General features: G+C 42.2%; 1 protein-coding gene across 1 annotated transcript; it reads right to left on the bottom strand.

Moving 5' to 3' along the window:
- Positions 1-2929: 2929 nt before the first annotated feature.
- Positions 2930-7713, bottom strand: LOC127311450 (uncharacterized). The gene is made up of 10 exons (XM_051341876.1): positions 7452-7713; positions 6624-6705; positions 6460-6538; positions 5652-5746; positions 5475-5531; positions 5304-5391; positions 5181-5221; positions 4651-5079; positions 4376-4560; positions 2930-3521 (listed from the first exon to the last, which is right to left on the bottom strand). Exons 1-10 carry the CDS (start codon positions 7583-7585, stop codon positions 3518-3520), a joined length of 1194 nt encoding a protein of 397 aa, XP_051197836.1. The 5' UTR covers positions 7586-7713; the 3' UTR covers positions 2930-3517.
- Between the last annotated feature and the right edge of the window lie 4122 nt (positions 7714-11835).

The following is an 11835-nucleotide window of genomic DNA, read 5'->3' as shown; positions in this document are numbered from 1 at the left end:
GTTGCGCCGCACTACACTCCGCCACCAACAACCTTCACGTGTTCCTTGACTCCTACTGGTTCGATAACCTTGGTTTCTTACTGAGGGAAACTTACTGCTGTGCGCATCACACCTTCCTCTTGGGGTTCCCAACGGACGTGTCGACTGCACGCCATCAGTGACAAGATATCATCTTGCCACTTGGCATCCTAGAATAAAACAGAGGAGCCAGAGACAGCCTTGCATAATGTCATTTCTCCCCACAAATCCACTAAACCAATCACTCATCTCCACCAAAAGGACCCAGATAACATCAGATCATGTGGTACAATATCATAATAGTAATTAAGCTTCCTTCATCAACTTTACCCATGGCACATCAGCATTATTATAGAACTTATCAAGTGCTTGAGGAGCAAGGCCTTATTTTGAAGCTGCAAATTAATAATAACCATCCCACCATTGTCCTTTGGCTTACAAACCATATTCCAAGCAGCCAAAAAATTCACTCTCTCCTTGTTCTTATCCTTCCTCCAATGACATCTTCTTCTAGCTTTGTCAATTATTTCAATCACTTCCAAAGGAATTACTGAAGTGCACATGAATTAAGTAGCGAGAGATGACAAAACTGAGTTGACCAAAATCAAATTGTCTCCGTAAGAGAAAAAAGACACAGTAGCCGAAAGCCTTCTTTCGATTAGGTCAATGATTGGAGAGAAATCCCTAACACACGGCTTGGTGGTTCCCATGGGCAAACCAAGGTATGTAAAAGGCATAGACCCTGGCAGTCAAAAAACATGGCCATATGCTCAGCCTCTTGTTGGAGAAAGATTAATAGAAATCGAAGATGACTTATGGTAATTGACTTTTAACCCAGTGTATCCAGCATATTTATTCAACAACTTCTTGAATAACAATAGCTGACCATCTTCTGCTAGCAACACAATAATTGTATCATCTGCATACTGAACTATTGGAAAACCTCCATCAAGGGGAATTGGCAGTCTTAAAAGTCCTTCACCTAATGCCAAATTGACAATGCTCTGCAAGAGATCTCCACCAAGCGTATATAAGAGAGGGGATAAAGGATCACCCTGTCTAACTCCCCTTTTGCATGCAAAATTATTTCTAGGAACCCCATTAACAAGCACAGAGAAACAACCTGAGGATAAGACCTCTTTCATCATTCTTATTACTGGTTGGGGAAAACCCTTACACCTCAATATTACCAAAATTGCATGGTGCTCAATAGTATCAAAAGCCTTCTCAAAATCAATCTTAATGATCACAGATTTCCTCTTTGCCTTCTAACAAGATACTCAAAAGTCCAAGCCAGGCAATCCTATATAGTTCTAGACTTGATAAAACCATATTGATTAGCATGGATACACCTAGTGATCACATTTTGAAATCTATTAGCCATCATCTTGGTTAAAAATTTGATACAAGTGTTTGTAAGGGATGTCGGCCTAAAATCATTAACAGTCTCAGGGCACTACTTCTTAGGCACCAAGGTAATGAAGGAACCATTAATGCTTTGTAATGAAATACTATCTCCCCACATGGAACTCTTTATAGAGTTGAATGAAATCATCCTTAATGATGTGCCAACAATGTTTGAGAAACATTCCATTAAGACCTGATGCTTTATCCAATTTAATATGTTTGACCACACCCTCAATTTCTTCCAGTGTAAATTCTACTGCCAAGGACTGTAGATTTTCAACTGGCTAGATAAACCCATGAATATTAAGAGATTCAAAGGGTGGAAATAAAACACACATCCTCTATTTGAAATATTGAAGAAAAGCAACTGTTGATGATAAACTTTAACAAATTATTTAATCTACAAAATATACGTTACATGTCATTAAAAATATATCATTAAATTCATATTTGAAAGATTGCCTTTTCAACCGTATATAAATTATATTTTATTCATTAAATTATTGATCAAATTTTTGGCTTAAAATACGAAGAGGCCTTACATATAAATATAAAACGAAGGGAGTATCAATTATGCTAGCAGAGAAACGAAGATGCATGCGCACGATCAGAAAGGGCATCCAAATCCCTAGCGCAGTATGATTTGTTCTTCTACAACAAGCACGGGGCTTGCGCCTTTTCCCCCATCTAGAAATATCCCACCATTCTCGTCGATGCGATGCTCAGAATACAAATGTGGGTTGTGGTATTAATTTGTTTTCTGCGAGCTAAATCCCATATAAAACGATGGTTGCCCTTTTCTTTACTTGGCCATGCAACTTCATTCTGACTCAGTCCGACTTTCAGGCCACAGTTTTGTCTGGCGAATTTAGAATGGGCAAATGATCAAAAAACCCACTCTGGCAATACTGATACACTCAGCTGCAGGCACCTAAGCTTGGAAGCATGCAAGCCCGCTGGGTTTTTCATGGATACGACAGTCTACACTCTACACATTGATTTGATTGTCACGTTGTTAGGCCCTAGCAAGCTGCTGCTCTGGTGATTAACAAAGAACAGGGCTTATCGTTTTGACATCCACTATATCACGCTTTACCACACGCATGATCTCTGTCGTCTTTCTCGACCGCTTGCCTCTCGGCTCCAACACTGTCACCAGAGGCCGCTATGACTCATTCCTCTTCAGGAGCGGCCACAACTCAGACTCTCTTTTGACATCTTCTGACAAAAACAGCCCCTTGGACACGTGGCCTTTATGGTAAAAATGAAGAAACAGATAGTGCCCAACATATATTGGTAACTGCGTTCATCTCAAACACTGATCCATCAACTGACAGAAGAATTGGACTTCATGCAAGTTTTTGGGCAGAATGAATGAATTCCATACAAGTTCAGGTAAAACCAACTCTTCGCGGATCAATCTACACTAGGCTGCCCGCCACATGCCAAAGCGCCAGCGCCAGCAAATGTTACGTGCTGCCTAGTGCCTACTACCACAGTCCGCTAGGAACAGAGCGATAACTTTATTACTACTTCTACCAAATACTTGCAGCTCTTATATAGTACAGTGGCTTCAACGTAATCTCAAGGGGCTTAGTACATTACATCAGACAATCAAGTCAACAGTACTACTGGAGTAGCAATAAGCTACAAGCTACAGACCATCTAGAGAAATGCAGAAGGCAATCAGTAGCAACCAGCAAGAAGCTACATGCTAGTTAACAAGCCGTTCTCTGAAGTACCATGAATGACGAACTCCAGAAGAATCTTAGCCAAGAAGCTACATCCTAGTTAACGAGCCTTTCCCTGAAGTATCATGAATGACAAACTCCAGAAATCTGAGACATTAGTTGAAATGTTGCCTTGCAACCCAAGTCCTAAGCAAAAATCTATTTCAGTGACCATTCTCTCAGATAAGCTTGATGAGGGACAGGAAAAGAAAATAGGTACTCCATGTCAGTTATGTTAAGACATAAAAACACCCCAGGATGATAATCTGTTCAGTTCTCTTGATATGGAGGTGGTGCGAGGGCATGCATACCCAGCAGTCAGCTGGTGGTTGTGCTTGCCAGGTACCCTGCTGAATCAAGATTCACCTGCAAGGAAAAGATGCATGACAAATAAGAATTAGATTCTACTGGTAAACCAAAATCCACTGCCACTCAATACAAAGGACATCAAATTGTAGAGGCCCCTAACTGCTAACAAATCTATGGTGTGCACATCAAACAACAGAGTTCACATCTTACTACTTGGGTACAGGTAGAAAACTAGACCAAAACCAATCGTCAAAGAAGTCAACTGGCATTGCAATGATGTACAGCTACTCCTACAGTTTCCAGCAACTGGACTAAAATAGCCTCATTCCCCGCTAACCAATCAGAACTTCATTCTGACATGGCAATTTCCCCACTCGATATATTTCCAAAACCTCACTCAGATAAGCGTTGAATCTCCTTCCATACCAGAAGCTAATCGACCAGCTTGCTTTTTCAACGATACCTCTCAGTTTTTTCACAGATATATCGCCCTATAATGTGTGCAGTCAACATTTGAAAGACTCGAAGCATACACCAAAACTAGTTGCAGAGGACAAATCAGAATTCGGTTCTCCTGGTAAATCAAAATCCATTGCACCTCAATACTGAGGACATCAGATTGCAAAGGCCCCTAACTGCTAACAGTCCTTGGTGGTGTGCATTGGACACATCAAACAACAGAACTCACATCTTGCCACAAGACATCGGACAAGGGGAAAACAGTGGTTCATATACGGGTACAAGAAAGAGACCACCTTAAACATTGCAAGTGGAAAATCTTGAATATTTACTTAGTTAGTCAGAGATTAAATCAAGAAAGAGCTACATAAGTATAAAATCTGAAATTATGAGCAGAAGCAAATTCTCGGTATGAATTCTAGTCAGAACTCTTGGATATATAAGAAACTCACTGTTTCTTAGACCTCCCCAGCATCAGTGAACCTTCTTGATCTCTGTTCTGTCCACCCATGCCCATCTCAAGATCAGCCTCTGACTTTACTTCAGTTTTTGCACCACGAGCAAAAATTCTCCAGTGAAAAAATCTAGAAATTGCATCAACGGCCATAGAATAACTATTCACAAAATCGTGCAAACACTGCAAAGTACAAAGAGAATATCACTATATCAGTCAAAGATAATAGTATTTGTCAAATAATCCAAAGGACAGGGAAAGGGGGTGATCGACCTTCGGATGCTCGCTCATGGTGCCCCAAAAGTGGAGAATACACGCGGTTCCGGTGTTAACCACGAAAAGAATTGTATATATACGAAAGGGACCCAGGACGCTCATACTCTGACATGTGATAGCACGAACCCCTCCAATGATTAAGATGTAAATGCACTGGGCAATGAAAAGGGTAGCAGCCAAGCCGAGCAAACGATGGTTTTTTGTTGCACTCACACCTAGAGCAGCACTAACTATGCCAAAAGGAAGATATGTATATGGAATAGAATATAGTATGGCTACACTAACGAAGCCAAAAGTATTATCACATTCACTGACTTTCGCAGCAAGAAGATTGAGTGCCGATACTCCCACTAAAGCTGCAGAAGACCCGGCCTGTACTATCTCTGCAACAGTTTCTTGTTTCAATGGGAAAAGACGGGACGAATCCTACAAAAAAAAAGCAAATTACGGCATCAACCGACACGGTAAGGCAAGATTTTAGAGCCGCATGCATTTGAGAATAGAACTTTGTGAAACGACATACTAACCATAGCAGACACAGAGAGAAAAGATGGTTGGCCAGCACATACTGCAAAGTTGAGTATTTGTTAGTTCGAGAAGTGAAACTACTTGACAAAATCTGTGCAGTGTATTTTACTTGGGCATCATACCTTCAAAAACTGTCCCTTTATTGATCATTTCAAGCATTACAAAAGCTTTTTCTTCATGCAGATGGCGAAGAAGTAATTCATATGAATACTGCAAAAAATGTGATGGAAACTTTAAAGGAAAATTGGTTATCACGACACCATGCATATATAGGAGAATTGACATATTAGTACCTCACACACTTTAACTCTGAATCTCTCCCCCCTCAAGAATGGTGCCAGATCGATTTCCTGAAAATTATACCGTCCATAATAGTAGGTGCATGTTATTAACTGTTATGAAGATACAAAAACAGAAAATCAAAGACTTAATTCATATTAAAATGGATGTAACAGAGCGAAATGAAGGACCTTTAAATGCGGAGAAAGAATGCGTTTCATCTTATGCAGATCCTTTGAATGTTCATTCTCATGATCTTCGAGAAATGAGTGGAAAAAAATCCGAGCTGTAGAATTCATATGTTAGGTGATCTACATGAGACAGACCCGTGTAAATGAGAACACAAAAGGGATGCAACACATCTGGGAAACACTGGTGCTGAAAAGAAATCTCAGGAGGTAGCAGATACCAGCAACAAACGAATACAGGTAGAACCACGGGTTCTAAACGAAGATAAGGAGATGGCAATATGGAAGCCTCAGCTGCCAAGCCCTCCAAATAATCATCAAGATATGACCTTGATGATTATTTGGAGGGTTCAGCAGCTGAGAAAACGATAGATTGCATGACAAAGTGAACCCTCCTGTTGAAATTACAAGAAATTATTTACGTAGCTATACGAGTTTACTGTTGGCGATCCGACAAAATTCAAATTGTGATGATCCAATAAAAGGAAAACAGGTGGTACAGTTTGCACAACAGTTCTTGCCCAAGCAACATGTTAAAAGCGTCGATCTAGCAACTTGGGACGCACTATCCCCTGGCTGGTGGCTTTGTCGATTGGTGGCTCCTACATCAAATCAGATAACAATGCAGGGGCAGGTATGATTCTCCGAGACGATACAGGGCGCTGTTTTATTATCGGCTTGGAAGAGGCTACATTTCTGTTCTGAGCCTCTTGAGAGGGAGTTATTGGCGGATTTACAGGGTCTCTCCCTGGTTGCTCAGTTCTCTAAAATATAATGCACAGCCCAGAAAAAAATAGAAAAAAAGCAATACCTTCATCTGTGTTTCCCCCTTTGACTAGATCAACAACGCACTGGATGAACACCGGATAAAGCACACGAAGTAATTCCTCCTACAAAAAATAAATAAAAAAATCACTATATAGCTGAATACACAAAGAGGATGAACATATCATTAGCAAGTATCCCATTACACACCTTGTACGGCCTCAATGAACCGCGTACCCATGTTCTCAGACTATCGTAGGCATCCTGGACTTCCGATGGATCCTCAACTGACCTGTCAACAGGGACGATGTTCAACCATGTGCCAAGATCCATTACACTCACTGCAGATAAAATCTTGATTGGGAAGGCACACATTAATTACACTCCGTGCAGAGAAATCCCTTGTAATTTCTACTTAACTTCAGTTTAGGATTTAGTGTACGCAGCATTCTGATGGTGGTACCTCTAACCTGAATGTGCTGATGCAAATTACACATTCAGTACCAATTCTAGGGATGCAAGGACTGAAGCTGGAATGCTGAGTCCTGAATGGAGACTTGAGATAGAGCAGGAGTAACTTAACTAGTTAACACATGCTTATTGTTGCATGCGTTGATGGTGGTACGGACATAACTAAGCGACAGGCTGCAGATAGGAACAGAGTAGTACAGAGGCTTCTTACAAAATTCCTACCGAACTTGAGTTTAGGATTTAGCGTGTGCAGCGGTAACCTGAATGTGGTGATGCAAATTACACATTCAGTACTAGCAATTTTAGAGCTGTGCTGCGACTTTATGATGCTCAGAGCCATGCAGGATTCACTCTATGCACTCGACCATCTCCATTCAGACCGAACCCCGTAATCCCACGCTAGATGATGAACCTGCGCGCGCGCGTGTTGGGGCACACACGAGTTGGGGAAGGGGGGGCGATGGCGCAGGGAACACATACAGTTCAATTCCCTGTCAACACCTCCCGATCCATGCCGATTCCACACAAACCGACCAGGCCCTGGAGGGGGTAGCGGTGCGCGCGTACCTGCGGCGCGGGACTTGTGGGTTGTTGGTGATGGCGGAGAGGCGGGTCTGCTCCTCCTGCAGCGCCAGCTCCGTGGCCACGAAGCCCTTGTCGCGCAGGAAACCCAGCACCGCGACCAAGTCCTCGCCGTCCATGGCCGGGGCGCGCAGGCGCTAGGGTTTAGCAGCGTGGGGTTTTGGCGTCGGCGAGCAATGGCAGCGGGGGAGGAACCGAGGAAGGGGAAGAAGGTTCTGGAGTGGGGATTTTTCTTTTCTTTTCTTTTGTTTTTTGAGCTTTTTTTTTTGAGAATTTGTTTTTTTTTGAGCTAATGGAGCGGGGAAGTGATACTGCGCGGCGGCCCGGCCAAACAAGAAAATTTACAGACCGATGGGCTTACCCGGTGCTCAGATAGAGTCGTATAGAAAAAAAAAAAATTGAGATGTGCTGGCCCGAATAAATGTGGTTTGGTTTCTAGGCACGTGTTTTTTTTTTTGAGATGTTTCTAGGCACGTGCTGAAGGTACTCCCTCCGTCCTTAGTTTGGATAATAAATATCGCTCGACTATCAATAATATAATAATTTGATGTCACATATGATGCTATCTATGTGTAAATATTTAATTAAATTTAAAAACATTAAACTTCTAAAATAAAAAAAATGTATAATTATTCGCGAAGGGAGGGAGTAACCATCAATCTAGCTAGTCAACATTTGCAACGAACGACTAGTAGCCACGGTTACAACCGACTGTGCGCTGGACAACCCACCTAGGAAACATGGTTTCTGCGACCCTCCTCTTCCTTATCCCACGCTCCTCCCTACATTTCGCGTTCCAGACACTTTCTTCTCATACCTCCATACTTCATCTCTCACTACCTCCATGGACCTCAACTCCCACCACCCAACTGGTGCGGGTTCACAAGTGAGGAGACCACCTAGGTGGCGGCGGACCTTTTAGGGAAGACCGGTGCGACGGAGGCCAAGCTTCAAGCAGGGCGGGGCGACAAGGCGCCCGAGGGAGCACCGCCGGCCGCGAGTGACGGTGGCAGGCGGACGGTTGCCGGTGGCGACACTGGGCGGAGAAAAACTGGATTTCGGTAGTGGCAGGAGAGCAACGATTGCGGAAGATCTTTCCCCTCCGGCTTTCTTCTCTCCCTCCGACTTCTTCGCCCAATGGCTTCCGACAGCTAAACGACGCCCATGGGGTGTCAAAAAATTGATCGTGACCATAAGCAAGCAGAACCCCATTTGCAAATGTAGAGGAAGTCCGCAACAACACCATATGAGGACGAGTGTTTACAACTTCTAGCTACTGTGAAGTGGTCTCTCAAATAAAGGAAGGAATACAAATATTCACGTTAACTCTTGTACAATGATGATGTAAGAACAGTTCATTGGCGTTTCCCTTTGACTGCATCATTTGACGGTAACTATATCAAACCAAGAGTGGAGATCAATGCTGCCACTTAATATTGGATTCTAAAATGTTCCAAGTGTTTACAAACATTGTTTTCATGTGACCATGAACTGAGCACACATGCCCAATGACCAATTATAAACCCTATCAAGGGAAGAGGATGTTATTTGGGAGGAAACTCTTGTTTCTTTGGCCGAACAAACCACTGGTTGACACCTCCTACCCTGTAGGATTTCATATTTTGTAAAATTAATTAGTTGGAAAATCCTACTCGGCAATCCATTATCAGAATATTTAGACTTATAAATTGGAGAACCCTTTGTCAAGATATTTAATAATACAAAATAGGTATGACATAGAAAAAAACTATGTAAATATGTATATATGGTACAAAAGATTACATAGAGGGAATGTTATTTTTATTAACAGATAACACCAAATTATTCCAAACTATAACTCGAAAAATAAATATGGTATACATGGCATGTGTAATTTAACACTAGTTCAAGTGTAATGACAAGTATTTGAATTTATGGGTTAATTTTGAATTTTAGTATTAAAATAGAATTTGGAAATATTAATTAAGATTATGCACTAAATATTGTATTAAGAATAGTAAGAATTTATTGTTGGAGTGTTTTAAAAGGTAAATTTGCTTAGTATAAATTTTTTAGAGTCATACATTGGAGAACCCTTTGTCAAGATATTGAAAAATATAAAATAGGAACAAAATTTAAGAACACGATATAGTATGTCTACATGGTGCAAAATACTACATAGATAACTTGATTCCCTTTTTCTTTTGCAACCAAAAGGAAAATTTGTAAATTAAATAACTTGTAAATTATGACTCTCATGTAAAAGTATCTACTATGCGATAATATTTTAAATCCAAACTCAGTTTGGATCTCAAGAAATGAAGACAGATTTTACACAAATAATGTTAACGGTTAAATTAGGTAATGTTCACATCTAGATTTTCCATTTTGGTTTCTAGATATGTGTTTAAATTCAGAAACATGTTTTATTGACATGATAGATATATGTTTTTCTTATGAATGGGCATGAGCTCTATATTAATCAAACAACAACACTACAGGAAAGTTTGTGATAGAAAATGAAAGTACAATCAAGTCCTCAGGAGTTCTTCATCTTCTCCACTAGACACATGGCGATGGCAAGCAGATGTTGTCGTCGCTTGAGTTCCGCACTAGTGTTGTAAAGTCATCGATCTCTGCTCAAGGAACTCGGAATTGGGCAAGACCGATCTGTAGTTTGATGGTGCGACAATATATGAGCTACTTATCTCTCCTCTAATACGGTGTTTCATCCACGTACCAAGCATATAGTGGTTGACTTTCACTTTGTTAGTGAGAGGATAGCTCATAAGCTTCTTGCCGTCAAGTTCATCTCATTGAAAGATCAACTAGCTTTTTTTAAAATAAAAAAAGCGCTACCGCTGCCATTGCTTCATGCATGTAGCAAGATTGAGATTGAGAAAGCGCGGTAGAGTAGGTGCATATCACATTAGAGAGATAGGTATGCACCATAGATTGATACAACTGTTATAACTTCCTTGTATTGTGTTGCATAAACGATCAATTGAGGTCACATGTGGCAGCTTTGATTACTCTAAGTTACACTTTGAATCTAAGAGGCCGATCGGTCATCTGATCTCTGCCGACAATGAAAAACCAAGCGAGATCACGATGTACCCATGGGTGCGACCTCCTGAAGGGGTGATGAAGCTGAATGTAAATGGCTCGTTTATGGCATCAGATGGCAAGGCAGGGGCTGGTATGATCTGTTGGGATTCGTAGCATAGAAAACAAAAAATTTCCTACCGCAAGAACGAATAACAAGCCAAGATCCAATCTAGTAGATGGTAGCAACGAGATGAAGATGAGACTAACCCTCGAAGATTTCCAAAGCCTACGAGATTAGATCTCGTTGTTGATGTAGTCGATCACTTGCCGCTTGCAAAAGCGCGTAGAAGATCTTGACGGTGCCACAATCGGGCAGCACCTCCGTACTCGGTCACACATTCGGTGTTGATGACGACGTCCTTCTCCCCGTTCCAGCGGGCAGCGGATGTAGTAGATCCTCTTCGGAATCCCGACAGCACGACGGCGTGGTGGCGGTGGTGGTGGAGATCTCCGGCAGGGCTTCGCCTAAGCCGTGCGGGAGAGAGGTGGAGGAGGGAGTAGTGCTAGGGTTTGGGAGAGGGGGGTGGCTAGGGCGCCGGCCAAGGGTGCCCTAGGTGGTGCGGCCCAACTTGTGGCTGCCCCCCTCCCTCTCCCTCTCTTTATATAGGTGGAAACCCCAAGGGTTAGCCCTAGAATCCGAATAAGAGTCCAACTCCCAAACCTTCCAAAGGGCCAAACCTAGGGGGAGTGGGACTCCCCCCTTTCCTTCTTACTTGGCCGGCCAAAGGAGGTGGAGTCCACCATGGACTCCACCCTCCCACTTGGTTGGCAAGTTAGGGTTGGTGGAGCCCAACCAGGACTCCACCTTCCATGGTGATTTCTTCCGGAAGGTTCTAGAACATTCTAGCGCCTTCCATAAATGCACCGGATCATTTCCAAACTTGGAAAGTGACTTCCTATGTATGAATATTATTCTCCGGACCATTCCGGAACTCATGGGATGTCCTAGATCCCATCCGAGACTCCGAACAACATTTGAACTCCATTCCATATTCCATATCTTCTTAAAACGACATCAAACCTTAAGTGTGTCACCCTACGGTTCGTGAACTATGCAGACATGGTTGAAACTCCTCTCCGACCAATAACCAATAGCGGGATCTAGAGATCCATAATGGCTCCCACACATTCAACGATAACTTAGTGATCGATTGAACCATTTACATACGATACCGATTCCCTTTGTCACGCGATACTTTACTTGTTCGAGGTTCGATCATCGGTATCTCCATACCTTGTTCAACCTCGTTACCGACAAGTACTCTTTACTCGTACCGTGGTA

The sequence above is a fragment of the Lolium perenne genome, chromosome 7 (genome assembly GCF_019359855.2).
Source record: "Lolium perenne isolate Kyuss_39 chromosome 7, Kyuss_2.0, whole genome shotgun sequence".
Taxonomy (NCBI): Eukaryota; Viridiplantae; Streptophyta; class Magnoliopsida; order Poales; family Poaceae; genus Lolium; species Lolium perenne.
The sequence above is the reverse complement of the archived record's forward strand: the minus strand, read 5'-3'. Positions and strand labels throughout refer to the sequence as shown.